The sequence below is a fragment of the Phyllopteryx taeniolatus genome, chromosome 8, assembly GCF_024500385.1.
Source record: "Phyllopteryx taeniolatus isolate TA_2022b chromosome 8, UOR_Ptae_1.2, whole genome shotgun sequence".
Taxonomy (NCBI): domain Eukaryota; kingdom Metazoa; phylum Chordata; class Actinopteri; order Syngnathiformes; family Syngnathidae; genus Phyllopteryx; species Phyllopteryx taeniolatus.
The window spans coordinates 3444569-3462297 of NC_084509.1; the positions used below are offsets into that span (position 1 = coordinate 3444569).

At 39.5% G+C, this 17729-nt stretch overlaps 1 protein-coding gene across 2 annotated transcripts in view; it reads left to right on the plus strand.

The window, feature by feature from the left end:
• Nucleotides 1-17729, plus strand: part of si (sucrase-isomaltase) — a 67326-nt gene that overhangs the window by 11094 nt on the left and 38503 nt on the right. For both annotated transcript variants that reach the window (XM_061782322.1, XM_061782323.1), the window contains exons 7-19: nucleotides 537-708; nucleotides 3712-3811; nucleotides 3937-4049; nucleotides 4259-4384; nucleotides 6888-7019; nucleotides 7257-7376; nucleotides 10053-10166; nucleotides 11096-11180; nucleotides 11512-11629; nucleotides 12313-12484; nucleotides 14996-15112; nucleotides 16951-17105; nucleotides 17455-17539. In XM_061782322.1, coding sequence (XP_061638306.1) covers nucleotides 537-708; nucleotides 3712-3811; nucleotides 3937-4049; nucleotides 4259-4384; nucleotides 6888-7019; nucleotides 7257-7376; nucleotides 10053-10166; nucleotides 11096-11180; nucleotides 11512-11629; nucleotides 12313-12484; nucleotides 14996-15112; nucleotides 16951-17105; nucleotides 17455-17539 — 1609 coding nt within the window. The remainder of the gene's footprint in view (nucleotides 1-536; nucleotides 709-3711; nucleotides 3812-3936; nucleotides 4050-4258; nucleotides 4385-6887; nucleotides 7020-7256; nucleotides 7377-10052; nucleotides 10167-11095; nucleotides 11181-11511; nucleotides 11630-12312; nucleotides 12485-14995; nucleotides 15113-16950; nucleotides 17106-17454; nucleotides 17540-17729) is intronic.

The window sequence follows — 17729 nt, forward strand, 5'->3', positions numbered from 1 at the left end:
AATAAAATATTTTTTTCCCTTTTTCACATCTTTTCAAATAAAATTTAAAATTAAAGTGCATGTGCAATACTCAAACCGGGCTTGACTTCTTTACAACTACAGTTTACTCTTTTTTTCCTTTACATCATCAAGAGCACGGTGAGATGTGAGCAAGCCAAAAAAAAAAAAATGTTATCATGTTATATTTACCTTTCACATCATAAAAACTGCAATAGTTCATAAAACTGCACACAGAACTTTGGCCTGACTATCATCGATTTTCCATACCGCTTTGTAAGCCAAAATGTAAAAGCAGTATAATATGTCCATTTACCACACCTTCTGATAACATTTTGTGTCTAAGAAAAATATCTTTCAAAATCTGCAGGATTATGGACATTTATAGTCATCAAAATGTTTCTTATAAATGTATTGATATGAGATTTGGCTCTATTGCTCCCTAAAAATCTAATTGTCTTCTTACTTCTTGTAGGTCATGACATGTTCATATGCTTTTTCCTTAAATTTTCCATTTGCTTGTCACAAAATACATACAGATTTGACACAACCATGGGACCATTAGTGTTTGCAGACCAGTTCCTACAGTTGTCTGCTAAACTTCCATCCCATAATATTTATGGCCTGGGAGAGCACGTACACAGACAGTTTCGCCATGATACATACTGGAAGACCTGGCCCATCTTCACCAGAGATGCTTTTCCTAATGGGGTGAGAAATGTATTTTCCTTTTTTTTTGTTTTTTTTTGTCCTGTTCGGCGGAATGGAAGATCTGTATCCCTTTTATGCCGGAACAGTTTTATTGTGTCACTGTGGAGTTTTTAAGCTTCCACTGTGGTTTCTTAGTATTATAATTGAAGCTTATTGAGAATCAGAGTCGAACAGAATAAAGTTTCTCGAGGGCAGAGAGAAACAAAGACAAAAGACAAAGCACTAATTTTGTAAATAGGATGAGAAAAGTAAGTCATTACATTATCTACAACAATGAAACATTAAATATGTGTGTTGCATGGGGCTGTAGTGCTACACCCTGTGAAGGACGAACAGGACAAGCTAGAACAGGATAAGGACAGGAGAAGAAGCATGCAGGACAAGGGTCGTGAACCCGGCTGTACAACTGAAGTGGGGTGGGATTGACTATGTAAATTATAAAAGACTATAGGACGAGAGTATGAGTGAGGGGATACACAAGCAATTTGCATATTCATGAGTTATTTGTCCCAATAAGTGAGTGGCCCCACACCCAGAGAAAGAGTCCCAGGGGTGTGTGCCTGCGGACACATGCAAGTGAATTGACACCATTTTACATGCACAAAGACTGACAGAAGTGTCCTGTAATTGCTATGCCCACACCGCGGAGGCTGAGGACCCCACCCAATCAATCGAGAGGCGTGATCGGGCCCATGGGTCCATCCGAGAGCAGCCCGGTGGACGGGACACATCCTACACCAAGGGACCCAGGGCGGTCCGTCGTCCCCACCGAAGCGCCCCGATAACTGGCCACCCGGTGGGGGCCGCAGGGACCCAATGCAAGGAGGGCGGATAGGGGCACCCGACAAGGGAACGATAAGGGGGAGGAACTCAGGGAGCAGCTGTGGGTCATGAGAGGGGAGCCCCAACGCTAAGCAGTCATCCAGTCTGGGGGGGCCCGGCCTCAGGACCTGTTATTATGACTGCCAGGTCCCCGACTGGCAGGGGGGGGGTGCAGGGCTGCCAGGCACTACTGCCTACCAGGACACATCCCACACCCATGACCCACTATCCCCCAGAGATGGGTGTATGTGGTGCTTTAAAATGTGGGGATGAGTGTGTGTGATGCATTTAAAATCCAGGGGGGCAGGCAGGGCGGAGCGGCAGGGCACACGGACCGGGAAACAGCACAGACGTGCTGAAACCCGGTCTGACACCCACACCCTCCCGACCCCATACCAGTCCCCCAGGAACTCTTTGATATGTATATGTAACCAGATGTGATTAGTGAGAAAAATGAGTGGTGTGAGTGTGTGCTAAGTGAGTGATTAAGAGGCATGGGTCCTGCAGGTTGGGACAACCACCGATGAAAAGGGCTGCCCCACCCAGACCCGCAGCATGGACCCCCCCGCAGCCACCCCACATACACACACTCCTGGTAGCACCTACTACCCACCCCCGAGTGTAGGAGGTGGACCCCCCTGTCCCCTCCCTCAAACGAGGCAGGGACAAAAACCCCACAGCAGGCCCCACAGCCCGCAGGGGACCACCCGGCTCCCCCACGGGAAGAGGAAGAGGTGACTTTTCATTGACTTATCTTTTGTCTTGAAGTAATTACATACACACATTTAACATACTTGTATGTTAAATACATTGGACAGGGTACTTGGATGTGTTGATCGACTCGTATGTTGACAGGAGCTTCCTTGTAGGGTTGCACAGTAAACACCGGAACTGTTCTGTGAGCACTCAATAAGTCACATGAATTTGTCAAGATATAGCCTCGGAGATTCACTCTGCCCCTCCTCTGCCAATGCTTTCCATCCGCCTCGGTGGCATTATCAGACAGTTCGCCTGCATCTTTTTATACACTCAGATGGATAGGTATGTGTTGTCAAATGGAAGAGATACAGAGAGGTTTAGAACTGGCTGGGGAAATGTAGCTTCTGTGGCCGCTACTGTGTTAGGTGATAACAAATGTAGCTACACTACTGAAAAGCTATTTGTTGTTGAAATCAGCAACATTAAGACCATGCTACTGGGAAATGTAGTTAAACAAGTAAGACCACCACTTGTAACGCGGCTACTGCTCAACACCCGGTAAATATACAATCATGCCGGAAAACTATGCAAAACATAGTACCATTATCAATTAAAAGTTTTTGATAAATTGATTATAAATTAGTTACTTTACATTTGAAATGCATAAATAAACTGCTGTCATTCGCTAACAAGAGCTTCAGGGACCTGCTGTTCGCTGTATTATAATCATGGATAATGACATGTCTAATGTGTTGTCTAATTTGGAACCACTTGTAGCAGCTGCAGCATCAGACATTCGACAGAATATTTAAATAACCTACACTTAATGTAAAGTGTTCTATGTTATAACTTTTAATTATAAGCGGTACGGAAAATGGATGGCTGGAGTTAAAAGCAATATGTAATTATTTAAAAAAATAATACCATAGTATTTAAAGGACAATACTGATAATGCTGCATTACCCCGAAAATGACAACCTAAAAAAAAAAAAAACAACACCATCATAATAACAAATCACATGCTCAGTGATACATTATTTATATCGCAGCCTTTTATCCAAGTGCACACAAGGTAACATGCTAATGACGATAGATGACAAGTGAATAGATATCAGGAGAAGTTTGCGGTAGATGAGCCTTGGAAAAGCAAAATTTGTTTTATCCAACTTTCCAGCTGTGAGTCAAGTTTGTTTCTGACAGACTTTCCAGCAGGAAACCCTTTGCTTCCCATTTGCAATTTAAAGTTGTACCTTTCCAGCTGCGAGTGAGGAAAGGTGTTTTTAATAATGTAGTAACTTAATCTTCATAACTCCATAACTGTAATCTTTCACTAAAAATGAGCCAGTTAAACAATGGTGTGAACTCAAACAAGTATTATTATATATAAGATTAATGAATTTAGTTGAGTGTGTAATACTAGTAATCTATTCAAAGTAATATTTTTCTCCTGTGTTTACTTGATATAATTACTCGTTTCTCTAGGGAACACACAACCTATATGGACACTATCCCTTCTTCCTCTGTTTGGAAGATGAGAGTGGAAAGTCATTTGGGGTCTTCCTAATGAACAGCAATGCAATGGGTGAAAAACACAAACAATATAAAAACAAAATTTGAATTTCTGAGTCAATGAAGCACTCATCAAACGAGTGGATTTTGATTTGATTATGACAATAAAGCCTGTCATTATTTTGTGTTGCCTTTCAGAAGTGACTTTGCAACCTGCACCTGCAGTGACGTACAGAACAATTGGAGGAATCCTTGACTTCTATATTATTTTTGGAGATACACCGGAACAAGTAGTGCAGGGGTTTCTTGAGGTGATACATCAATTTACAGTATTGTGCATTTTGTTCAACTACAGTCAGTATTTTTGGCACTCAATGATGACTTGAGATAACAGCTTCAATCGCTGTTACTTGCACACTTGCTTTTAATGGGGATGGAATCTTATCAAACGAGCAGTCTCTTATATTGGTTCAGAAAGCTATTTTACGTACTGACTTTACTCTACCAACTGCACTTTCAGCTTATTGGCAAGCCCGTCATTCCGCCCTACTGGTCCCTGGGATTCCAGCTTTCTAGATGGGACTATGGTAGCTTGAGTGAGGTCAAGGAAACAGTGGAAAGGAATCGTGCAGTGCACCTCCCATACGTAAGATTATGTCTGCTCCTATTTTATTATTTTCAGACTGACACTATATTATATATAGTACTACTTAATAGGTTCAGGGTTTGAATCTTGTCTCCGGCCTCCCTGTGTGGGATTCTCAAACTCTCAAACAGGTGTGAGTTGTTGCCTCCTCAGTTTGTGGCACATGCAGGAACTCTCCCGTATGAAGCAAAGTCACACTTGACTTTACTGTGTGCTTGTTGTCTGTGGGAGACTCTACCAACTTTGGGCCATATATAGTAAAATTGTAGAAAAGAAAAGAAAAACATATTACTCAAATTTTATACAGCTATTAATTAAAAATGTAAAAATAACAATGAACTCTTCCCCGCTGCAAGCTGCTCCACAAAGTTAAACAAAGTTGGAATTGCTATGTGCTGGACTTGGTTGTGTGGGAATGAGACCTGACCTTTTACTGTATATTTTGCTAACTATCACAATAAAACGTTTTCCTAGGCTTACCAGGTTGGGTGTAAGCCTGTCATGCTTTTTCATTAGGATCACTGACTTTCTTTGCTTTTCCTTTTTTCCGCCACTGACTTTCTTTCCAAAGTAGAAAACATAAATAGAAGCAGATCAATGAAAGTCAGAGCCTGTTTTTTTGTCAAAATGTGTAAGAACGTGAGCTGCCAGCGGTTTCTTTAAGAGCACAGATGAAAAGCTTCCAGTAAATGAAATCAATACCTCACCTTTGCGACTTGCGTTATTCTTTAACAGTTTACACACCAGTGTGTGCTTCCATTGGCCTGACATGTAACACTATCTGGGGAGGCATGATATGGAGCTGGAAGCAACAGTTTGATAGACAGTCTGAGCGATAGCAATGGCCTTTAGCTTAGACAGGGTTATTCAGCTCTCTGCCGAATAATGGAATGTCGGCTGGGCTGTGTTCAGGTTCAAACATGAGAGCACTATTTTTCAAGTGTGACTGAATGTTAATGCTGATCTCATATCAATCGAACAAGTTCCTTTCATTATCTCATTCATCCTGATCAAAATGTGAAACCTACTCCGGCCGCTCTCCCCTTTTGTAGTGCTTGATAAATACCAGTTCTGAATGACATTTTCATGGAAATGAGTCTCACAGCTCATTTCAAGTTGGGTCAACAGTCGCTCTCCATACAAGCACTTATGTTTGAGACCTTTTTCGTTTAATTAATTGCTAAGGTAAACTCCTAATCTTAACCTTGACACTTTATGTCCTCATAAAACTGTATCACAGCATCGGTGTTGTATCTGGTCCGCATGACCTTATCTAATTTCTAAATACAATAAAATACATCATTGATTATGTTCTAACTTTCATCCATCCATCCATCCATTTTCTGAGCCGCTTCTCCTCACTAGGGTCGCGGGAGTGCTGGAGCCTATCCCAGCTGTCATCGGGCAGGAGGCGGGGTACACCCTGAACTGGTTGCCAGCCAATCGCAGGGCACATAGGAACAAACAACCATTCGCACTCACAGTCATGCCTATGGGCAATTTAGAGTCTCCAATTCATGCATGTTTTTGGGATGTGGGAGGAAACCGGAGTACCCGGAGAAAACCCACGCAGGCACGGGGAGAACATGCAAACTCCACACAGGCGGGGCCGGGGATTGAACCCGGGTCCTCAGAACTGTGAGGCTGACGCTCTAACCAGTCGCACACCGTGCCGCTTGTTCTAACTTTCATTTACTATATATCCAAATATTCTAGGCTTCCTCTTCTGTCGAGAAACAATTTATGACAACCTAGAGATGAACTGATAATGATAAATAATAAATCATTTTTATTTAGAGGTGACTTTCATGTCACCCATGGTAACTTTACAAAGTAAAACATTAATAAAAACATCAATAAGGCATCAATAAAACAGAAGGACTATTGGATTAAAGGTGACTGCAACTGAAGGAAGAGTCAGGGATGAACAGTGTCCTTTGTTAAATGCATGATAGAATACAATTTTAAAAAAAAGTGTTAATATTGTCCTGTGATTCCATTTACAGTATGACGTTAAAATGAGAATATATTGTACGTGTCAATTTTTCTGAAAAAGAAAAAAGAAAAAGAGTAAAGTTATGATCTGAGTAAAATATGAGCCATTTGACAACAACTAAAGATTATGGCTACACCCAGTGTCACTGTTCAATGAAAAGCATGTAATTCCAAAATGGATTTCAAGTTATGTCCTATTCAATGTCTCACATTTCCATTTTTTTAAAAAAGCAAACAAAAAACAAAACAAAACAAAAAACACGGCTCTGTATTGTTTTTAGACAAAACATTTTAATCACACAGTACACACTTTTCCTTGGATGATATGTTGGATATTTAATCTGTGGAAGTTTGTAAAATGTTTTTTGTATGATTACTTTAATTCTAGATTCTTTTTCAAGCCAAATTAACGTATTTCCTCTTACATAACATTCTGCTGTTGGTTATCTCAAAGGAAGATTGTCTTTGAAGAAGTGCATGTCATTTTGTCTGAAACAACCTCACGCAGGACATCCAGTATACTGACATTGACTACATGGAGAATAAGAAAGACTTCACCTATGACAAAGTCAAGTTCCGTGAGCTGCCTCAGTTTGCTGACTACCTTCACGAGAAGGGACAGAAATACATCCTCATACTGGTAGGAAACCTCAGTATCAATGAAGCATATTGTCTATTTCGTGTTAGAAAAAAGAGCATGCAGTATATTTAAAAAAAAAAAGATTTCAAAATAGCATAGCATATAAGTTTTATAATATTACAACAAATTTGCTGTTGCTTTTTGTTGACTCAGTTAATTTGAGCAACAAAGGCCAAATTACTCTGAAATTGTATCTCCTCTCATGGGTAAACTGTACAGTCTATCTGTGTTCTCTAGGATCCTGCTATTGCCACCAGTAAGAAGGTCGAGGGTATGCCATACGAGTCCTTTGACCGTGGCACTGAGAAGAAAGCCTGGGTCACTGAAGCAGATGGCAAAACTCCTTTGTTGGGAGAGGTGAGATAGAAAAAAAACGCAATGCTGGTCGAGGGCCAGTAATTGTGTTCTTATCACCATTTATTACTGACAGCTTAATTCTTTTAATAATCACTTTCATTAGCAAGTCATTTGTCCAGATGAAATGAAGTGCAAATACAAGTTAAACAAGATTAGACAAGAGTAAGATTATTATTATAAGGTACACATTAAGCGTGTTCCTAATTACAAAATTAGGAACACGCTTAATCTTCCATTTAACATTCTAATCAACATCACAAATAATAATAAATCTATTCTCAATCACCAAGAAGTGGTTTATTTCTCACTGAAGCTGTTAGCTATTAGGACATTCAAATTTTCATAAAATACGTAACCTGAGCCACAAATATGCAAAATTTCAAAAAAAAAAATACAAAAAACAAAAAAGATTTTACTTTAGAACAGTAGTACAAGGCAACACAGTGCCCAAGTGCTTTCCTCTGTTGCCCCACTGTACAAAAGTTCCATATTCGAGCCCTGCATAGTCTAAGTGGGACAGCAGATGGATAGCTGTACCATGATAGCTGTTTGTTTTGAGCCTCTGCATTAAATAGTAGGTCTTTTATTAAGCATGTGTATTTATTTGCATGTACACTGATGTCTGGGTTACTAGTTTGTCCTAATTTCCATCAAACCATAACACACCCTAATGGAAGTTCAAACCCCTGGTGTGCTATTTTCTACCCTTTCCCCCCACACAGCTTGTTTTTAAAAAGGCTGATACCCGCTGTAAAGAGTGGATGTGCGAGGGATAAACTTCTGTTGCTCTTGTGCTTTTACAGCCTTGCTTTGATTACGCACACGATTAGGTCCAGTCCCACTGCTAATCGCCTTTTAATGCAGCTTATAAAAGGGTCAAACATATGCATTGATTCCACATTAGTATTTAATCTTAAAATGTTCTCCATCACTGCATTTCAGATTAAGCGTGTAGAGAGAGAGCAAGAGAGAGACAGAGAGAGAGAGAGAGAGAGAGCGACAGACAGAGACAGAACGATATAACACTTTATACATAATTGTGGCCCGAGTTCTGTGGAAGACATACTGCTGTTAGTTCATTATGTCCATGCATGTTTTATATGTGTGATTATTATAGATTGTTGTTTATTTCCATTTGAATGTATGGGTCCAGATTTTGAGATCAGAGGAGAATGGAGGCTCAGAAAATGGATGGATGGATGGATATTGTGCAATGTTTTTTTCCCCCCACAAATTAAGACCATTAATTGATGAAATACTTCAGTTAACAAACTCCAAGGATAAACAATTACAGAACACTTTTGACCCTCTTTTTACAGTCCTCTTGAAAGTAGACAATGTTTTTTTGGGGGGTGGGGGCAGTATCACATCTCTTGCAAATGAACCACTGCTCACCCCAACCACTGGTCCACCCCTGACTGTGAGGTGTGTCAATGCAAGCAGGGCTTTTTGTAAAAAAGTGGGTGGACCTGAGCCCCCATAAAGGCAGCAAAAACATTGGTTCAAGGAAACTACAATAATACATTAATAGACTTATGGAAATTATTATGAATTATTACAATTATGAAAACAAACTCAAGATATGAGAAAAGAGAGTAATGTACTATGACAAGAAACCAGAATTTTAATGTAACTTTATGAGAGATATTTTATGATGTTCCAAGAAAAAAAAGTGATACTGCATTTTGATAACTGCTGTGGATGTTGTCAAGTTCCACTTTAGTATATATTTCACAGACAATGAAATAGTCACCACCAACATTCGTATAACATTTTTCATGTGGTTGGGAAAACAATCGTGTCTGTTTCTGAAAAATAATTCCCTGGACTGAATTTGTTTCTTCTCTTGGGTTTGTTCGATCATCCCAAAAAAATATGGAAAGATACTGTATTATTCAATTAATATACAGTAAAGCAGATTTCTAGACCCTCAGTCTGTTCCGCTTCAGTTTGTGTGGGAAGTTTGACATTCACTCATAAAAAAAGTAACACTTCATCCTTCTTTGCTAATCTTGTAATATTATTGCATTATACTTTGAATTACTTATATTGAAGTATAGACAAGGAGTATAAAAGCAAGCAAGTGGGTGGTATGCAGCTACAAAAGCTAGCAGTTTTTTTATGGAAAAAAATCCATTAAAAAGGAGGAAGCAAAGATTTAAAAAGTAGCTCGGACCAAACACCCTTGAAGTTCTGACCACCTGCCAGAAACATCTGCCCAAAAGTAAAAAGTGAAGTCTGTAAAGTACTGCGTGGATGAAAAAAAAAAGATTCAGGCCAAGGCTTCTAACTACTTATGTTATTGGTGGAGGAAGTCACGATGTCAAGTGGGCCGACCTTGGGGTCCATTCTATACACAAAGATATTTCTCTCACAAAATAATTGAGCACACAGACCAAGAAGTACAATCTCTTCCATTCTGAATGGATCAATAATTTTCCTTGATACATGATACATAGGATGACTCAGATCACATGGTCACATCTAGAGATCCCTAATACTTTATTGATTCCTCCTCTCAGTAGTGTTCTTCCGCAACATTCTTTTACTTTGCTAGTTTCTACCCTGCTGTTTTTTAAATTAATTATTATTATTTTTATGCTTTCCCCCCATTTTATTTGTGGAGATACAATAATATGGTTGTTGTTTACTCCAAACGCTCTCTGTCCTTCTCAGGTATGGCCAGGAGAGACTGTATTTCCAGACTACACCAGCCAAAACTGCATCGACTGGTGGGTTGATGAGTATGAGCGATTCTCCCGAGAGATCAAACATGATGCCCTCTGGATAGTGAGTCTGATTTAAAAATACTACAATACCCTAACAAGTATGAGAATCCCCACACTGGTGATGCCATTAAAATGATGCATTTCACTTTTATAGTTTTTTTGATGGAATACACTTTGTTCAAATACATGTGTGAGAGGGCAGCATGGTGAGGTAGTGGTTAAAATGTCTGCCTCACAGTCAAGAGCTTCTAGAATCTTAGCTCGGGATTTCCTGTGTAAAGTTTGTATGTTCTCACTCTTTTTTTTTTAAATGTATTTTTATATTCAAAATAACATCATGCTAGCTTAATTGAAGACTAAATTTCCCATGAGTGTTAACGTAAGCATGAATGATTGCAATGTCAGTGTTATTTCAATAAAGAACTGATCGAGTTCATCTATAATGGAGGGAATTGAATTTAGCATAGTATTCCTTTAGCAATAACCAGTATACATAGTATGTTGCTCGATATGCATAGACTCTGATTCTGTATCAAGATAAAACTTTACTTCCTGGCCATTCACTCATTGTTTCATTGTGAGAAATGTTTGAACCCAGCTAGTGGTTTGTGGTTATTGAGAGGTCATGGCTGGAGTTTTAGTTTGTACAGTTGTGGAACTGATTGCGCTTCACTGTACTAAGAGGTGGCTCTCTAATTATGTTTGCACTATTTCGCTACACGAAAGTGGCAAACTCTTAAAACTCCAGTATGATGATGTGCAGTTCTACACTACTGTACTGCAAACTACAACCCCAATACCAAACACTGGTCATTTACTACATCTCTGTCAATCAAAATGTAATTGTCTTTAAGGCACATTTATTTTAGACGATTAGTATTAATATTTCAATTTTAGCATGTAAGCCCTTTTGAAGATGTATGTACATTTTATATATAATTGCAATGGTTAAAGGTATTCAAGGATTCATATATATGACTCTTGTTGCAGGACATGAATGAAGTGGCTAACTTCAAGAAAGGATCAACTAAGGGCTGTGTTGATAACAACTTTAACTATCCTCCCTACACACCAAGTAAGAGACATTTTTCCATCCACCCAGCTACAGTATTTTCTGTACCGCTTATCCTCATTAGGCTCGCAGGCGAATCTGTCTCAGATGACCCAGCTTTGTGCAAGAGGGCGGGAGAACCCTTCTAGCCAATTCCATTCACAGTCACATAATTATGACAGTAATCTGATCACTCACGGTTATCAGATTTGTATGGTCATGCAAACAGGCTCACCGTCTTATTTCATGTTTTCACTTTTTGTTTTTACCATCCTTTGTCTCCCATGGTGGCCTAAACTTTTTGTTGTTGTTGTTTTTGCCTATTCATCACTGCCATCATCTTTCCCTCCAATAGAGATTATGGATGAGGTGATGTATAGTAAAACTCTGTGTATGGATGCCAAGCAGGCCTGGGGGAACCACTATGATGTCCACAGTCTCTATGGTTACTCAATGGTGCTGGCAACTGAAAAGTGAGTGCAGAATCAATGGTAGTATTTTGCCAACTTGTGCTTTGCAAGCCAACTGGCTGACATCCCTACAGAGCAATGAAGAATTTGCAGTAAAATACACAGTAGAATTACAAAAATAGCTAAGCCTGAAATTAATGTACCGTACGTCATTTTGGGGGGGGGTGTACTGATCACATTCCAGAATTAATGAAAGGGCCCCTGAAAAATCTGATATTTCATTGCAGCTTGTCGAATTCCATATTCCCTGAAATTATGACCTGCAATTCTTGGAGAACAATTACAAGCTAGAGCCCAGATGAAATTTTTGGAGATTTAGAAAGTTAGTCAAGGGATTTTTCATCTCATAAATATGATTTTCTTTCATGGTGTTAAAAAATACATTTTTCATTCTTATTTTTCCTTGTTTAAATGTTTGGGAGTCATTAGGTTGTTGAGTTCAAACAATTCTCCCAATTCAATGTCAGGGAGAGATCGTATATATTCTAAGTGGCGACTGAATGAAACAATTGTTCATCATGAAGGTTCTGAATCTTCCAGGAAATCAATTCTGCTTCTATTTCCTCCATCAAGGAAAAACATTATAATCGCAATCTCTTGTTGTGTATGCAACCATCCCTCTTGTCTTGTAGTTCTTTTTTCATGTTCACTATCTTTGACCACTTTATTTTTTCTCTGTTCCTCAGAGCTCTGCAACGTGTGTTTGGAGGGAACCGAACTATGATGTTGACCCGCTCCTCCTTTCCAGGTGTGGGGAAATATTCGGGTCATTGGCTGGGGGACAATGCTGCCAACTGGAACGACATCAAATGGGCCATTCCCGGCATGCTAGAATTTGGTCTGTTTGGAATTCCATATGTGAGTTCTGAACTTTCAATTAAGTGCAAACTGCTCTTATGATGATATAATTGTGAGTTGGCGTGTTGCTGTTGTATTGCTCGGCCTCTCACAATTCTCACTCATCTTCTAAGCAATTTCTCTTTTTTTTTTTTGTTCTTTGTCACTGATAATCACTGTTTGAGTTACACAGGAGCCAATGGGAGCCAAGCTCTCAGGAAGCGCACCTCCCACATAGGCAGTAAATTCATCAACCATGCAAACTGAAAAATATGCAAATTACTTGATGATGTAATTTGAAGATTTTTAAGACAACCAACAGCTACAGTACTTTCCTGACTGAGGAGTTGGCAACGCTGACACCATGTCTATGTAGCTGTAATTGTTGAAGTTTGCAACCATCCAAGTGCAAATTAGCTTAGAGTATTGATAGGATCGTAATGGACAAAATGCTAACATACCTCAGCGGCAATAAAACGTTTCAAGACGAGTTTCCTTTAAATTAACATGCAAATCTGGCATTCAAAACATTTTTAGCTGCTAATTGATCCCAGTGTTGAGACATACAGAAGGAAAGTCTACCTACAATGAGATCCATAAAAAGTCAGGAACACTTTTTTTCCTGGAGCAGTATTACATCTGACACACCAAACACACACATGTATACACACACACACACACACACACACAAATGCTAATAAATACACCACCGGCATCAAGGTGGCACTGTGTCATACAAATGTCAGGTTTGTGTGAATGCACACACAGAGTACACAGTGCTAACATACTATAAATAGAGAGAAAATAAGAGAGAGAAATGGTATTTTGATCGATTCCCTCCCATTTAGTTTGTTGTAAAATGTGACCAACAGTAAACAATAGAACTACAGCAGTGTTGAGGGACTGGTCTTTGAAAGTCTCTTGACTTGCATTGTGTAATCAATTTAAATAAAGATCACAGATCATGTCTACTGTCTACTGTCTGCCAATAAATGAGCTGACACAGTACAGTTATGAACGTAAGACTTCACATGATTTTTCTTTTAAACACACCCACAAATGATTTGCAATGGCATACCAATGAGAATTTCATGTCATGATCGGTGATCTTGTGAGATTGAATTGAGCCCAAAGCAGGCGGAAGCGGGGGAAGTAACTGAGAATGGTTTATTGAAGGATATCTCGGAGGCTGGATGTTCGAGGAGTGTGGGTGGTTGTCCAAAGCAGGGAACATGCAGGAAGCGGGGGGGGGCTTGGGCAGGAGGAAGTGCCTGGCGGCGTGGCTGGGACAGACGGCGAGGCAGGGGACATAGAGGGAGCACTGGATAAGGAGAAGAACACAATGGGGTAAGCACAATCGCGGGGAGTCGAGTAACTCGAGAGGTATGGCAACTGTGCTATAATTACGGATGAATCGTCAGTAGAAATTGGAAAATCCCAGGAAACATTGCAGCTCTTTATGGGTGGAGGGAATGGGCCAATCAACAACTGCTTGAATCTTCACTGGGTCTGGTTGTAGTTGTCCCTTGGCAATAATGTATCCCAGGAACTGCATAGAGGTAAGGTGGAATTTGCATTTCTCAGGCTTGACAAAGAGACGGCTCTCAAGGAGACACTGAAGGACTTGGCGGACATGATGGCGATGTTCTTCAAGAGAGCGGGAGAAGATGAGAATGTCATCCAAATAGATGTAGATGAACCGGTTCAGCATATCACGGAGGATATCGTTGATAAAGGTTTGGAACACAGTTGGTTAACCCAAAGGGCATTACAAGATACTCAAAATGTCTGAGTTGTGTATTGAAGGCGGTTTTCCATTTGTCAACCCTCCTTAATGCGAATACGATTGTAAGCATTGCGCAGGTCCAACTTGGTGTATATTTGGGCGTCACAGAGGGGTTCGAAGGAAGAGGCTATGAGAGGTAGAGGCACTTTATTTTTCACGGTAATGTCGTTGAGGCCTCGGAAGTCAATACAGGTGCGCAGAATGGTGTCTTTTTTTATCAACAAAGAAAAATCCGGCCCCCAGGCAGAGGAGCGACGGAGAGGGGAAGGTGAGGCACCAAGCGCCACCCAAGTTCCAAAAAAGGAACTGCAAGTGACACACTATGACATTTCAGGCATTTTCATTCTATTGTATACTTGTAATTTTATAAAATATATTTGAAGGTCAGATAACAAAAGATGTTATGGGGTCAGTAAAAATGCATATTTGCATTGTTTATGTTATGTAATACATGCACGTAACTTCCAGCAAGTTTTCAACATGTCAAGTATACATCAAGTAAAAGTAAAAGGTACGGTGCATTTAAAGTACTCTGACAAGTACACTTTATGGAAAATCTTAATTGAGTAAATGTAACGGAGTAAATGTAGCACGTTACTACTCACCTCTGCTTAATGGCAACTCCCTTTGTGTGTGTATGTGTGTGTGCCTAACTGTAATTGTATGGATGCCATTTTCTCACAGGAAACCTGTAAGTTTCATAAACAGACGCAAACATTGACATTTAAGGCTTTCATTCGTTTCAGATTGGAGCTGACATCTGCGGATTTTTTGATAACTCCAGTGAAGAATTATGCCGTCGCTGGATGCAAGTGGGAGCTTTCTATCCCTTCAGCCGCAACCACAATGCTAAGGACTACAAGGTAGAGTGCTCTTAAGTCATGTTGCACGTTCCTTGTGGTATTAAGTTTTATGTTTATGTATCACATTGGCTTGAATGCATTATTGTAGAAGAGAATTGAGTAGATGGGACACAAATACTGGGAGGGGGTGGTAACTCACGGACAATAGTGTTTATGCTTTAAAGCAATCACTTGTCACACTCAGAAAGGCCAAAACTAGTTTTAAAAGAGGCAGTCACTGAATTTGGAAATCATTTGTTCCAGAGTCAAACTGTTGTCGTCATAACATCTTGGTCAACTAAATGCAATATTTAAAGTAACATTTTAACAACTGTCATACAAGTATGAAAAGTAATCACAAAAGACTTCAAATTCAACTGGCAGATGTACATTTTTCTAAAGGTAGGCTCTGATAAACGTTATCCTTCAAAATTTCGAACTAGGTAATATTGATTCCGAAAACATATTCATGATAGAAAACATATTTATGATAGAAAAGAAAAACAACCACTGGATACGTGATTATTCTTTTCTTATATGAACATATTTCTCATTTTCTTATGTAAGACATGAGGGAACTGGGGTCGACTTATGCTGTACATCATTTTACTTTTAAGGCTACATGGGGTTGATTCAGAATTGGTGCCCTCAATGATACTGCTTTTTTACACTTTAAACTTTCCATTTGCAGTTTGGTAACTTATAATAGCTGGACTTTATGACCATTGGTGTAGATTGGCCTCGCCATTGTCATTGTCAGAATATATTAATTTCTTTTTGACAAAGAAGTTAGAGATTGGGACTCAACTTGCTTTGACTTGAATCTCACAAATGGCATGAGACTTAACAAAGGAAAACCACCCTATGTGCAAAGAGCGGTGTTTATATTGACATCAAATACTGATTATATCAGTTAAGCACAAATGACTGGGGAGAAAAATCAGACCCTTAGTGGTGAACAGCATGAAAATGAAGGCTCTGGCATCAGACGTGACAGTTCCATGCTCATCAGTGATACAAAGATAGAACAGTTATAAATGGAATGAAGTGCATTTGTGTCTGTTTCTGTGCCTGTGCATGTGTGTGTATGTGTGTGTGTGTGTACGTGTGTCTGTGTGCGCAAAAGCACATCCAGATCCTACTGGTATATGTAAAAAGTGGTTATGAACATAATCATAAATCCGAAGTAATATTTTGCCAAAACAAAAAACATATGTGACCTTTGCTTAAACCTAATCATAGCTCTTAATCCGATGTCTGTGCAAACGAACACACACACACACATCATTTTGCTTCACTGTTGGAGGTGGCAAAGGCATAGGGTTATTATTAAGACAGTGGTCGGTTAGTAGCTAATTGGCCTCTTTGAATTATTCAAAGAATACTCCTCCCTTTTATCTCACATTGAATTGGTTCTATTGTAGCAAATGCATTTAAACAGTGACGACTCTTCAACAAAGCCAGGAGGTAGTGGTACCAGATGAAGTGTTGTGACTTCATTTTCCTGACGTGTGTGTGCGTGTGTACGTGCGTCTGTGTGTGTTTGTATGTGTGTGTGCATGCACGACCTTGAAAAAAATCAAGCTATTATGTTTTCAGATATTTAATACCACAAGTTAGTTTAAATACATTTCAGTTATGAAATTCTATTTGCCGTCACAGATAACTCAGTAAGACCATTTTATCTTTAAGCTTTCAGGACATTAAAATAAGCCATGTCATTTGTAAATGTGAGAAATGTAGTGCAATCTGCAAGACTGACTTGTTGGTACACTCATGTGCTCCCCCTAAAACAAATCAGAGGGCAAGTGAGGTTCTCGCTCATCACCTCTAGTCCCAGTAATTGATGTTGTCTGCAGCCTCAGGATCCAGCGGCATATGGGCCAGGCTCAACTCTGGTGGAGAGCTCCAAACACTACCTGAGGATTCGTTACACACTGCTGCCATACCTCTACACACTCTTCTTCAAAGCCAGCACCACAGGGGAGACCGTTGTGCGTCCCCTCATGCATGAGTATGTCATTTTGAATATTGTGAAGCCCACAACACAAGTGTGACTTCGAGGAAATTTGCAGTTTTTCATTCACCAGAATGTGTATTAATGTTAATTTATTCATTTATTTTAAAATACCAAATTCAATCTTTATATAATACCTGTATTGTAGCATATTAATTTTTAATTGTATTTTTAAGGTTTTTTTTCCTCCTTTTTTTCAATCCAGGAAGATCTAATGTTCTTCTAATGAGTCTTTATTCTTTCAGTCTTCTTAGGAATGATTTATTTATACTGTTTACTGTTATACTGTGCATTTTTTTTTAGTATATATGTAACTAATATTTTGCTGTTCACTGTTGCTGCTAAGGTTCTATTCTGACAATGCCACCTGGGCTATAGATCGCCAGTTTCTCTGGGGCAAACACCTGCTCATCACACCTGTACTGGACCCGGTTAGTCAAAATGAACAACAAACAGTTATGCAACAACACATATACTTGAACCATTGACTACAACCACTGACCCCTGAGACTTGAACAGTTCTAATGGGACATTTTTAATGCAGTAAGTGCCATCCAAATTGGATGACCAGCTCATCTGACACACACATGCATGCACGCGCACACACTTTCACATACACAC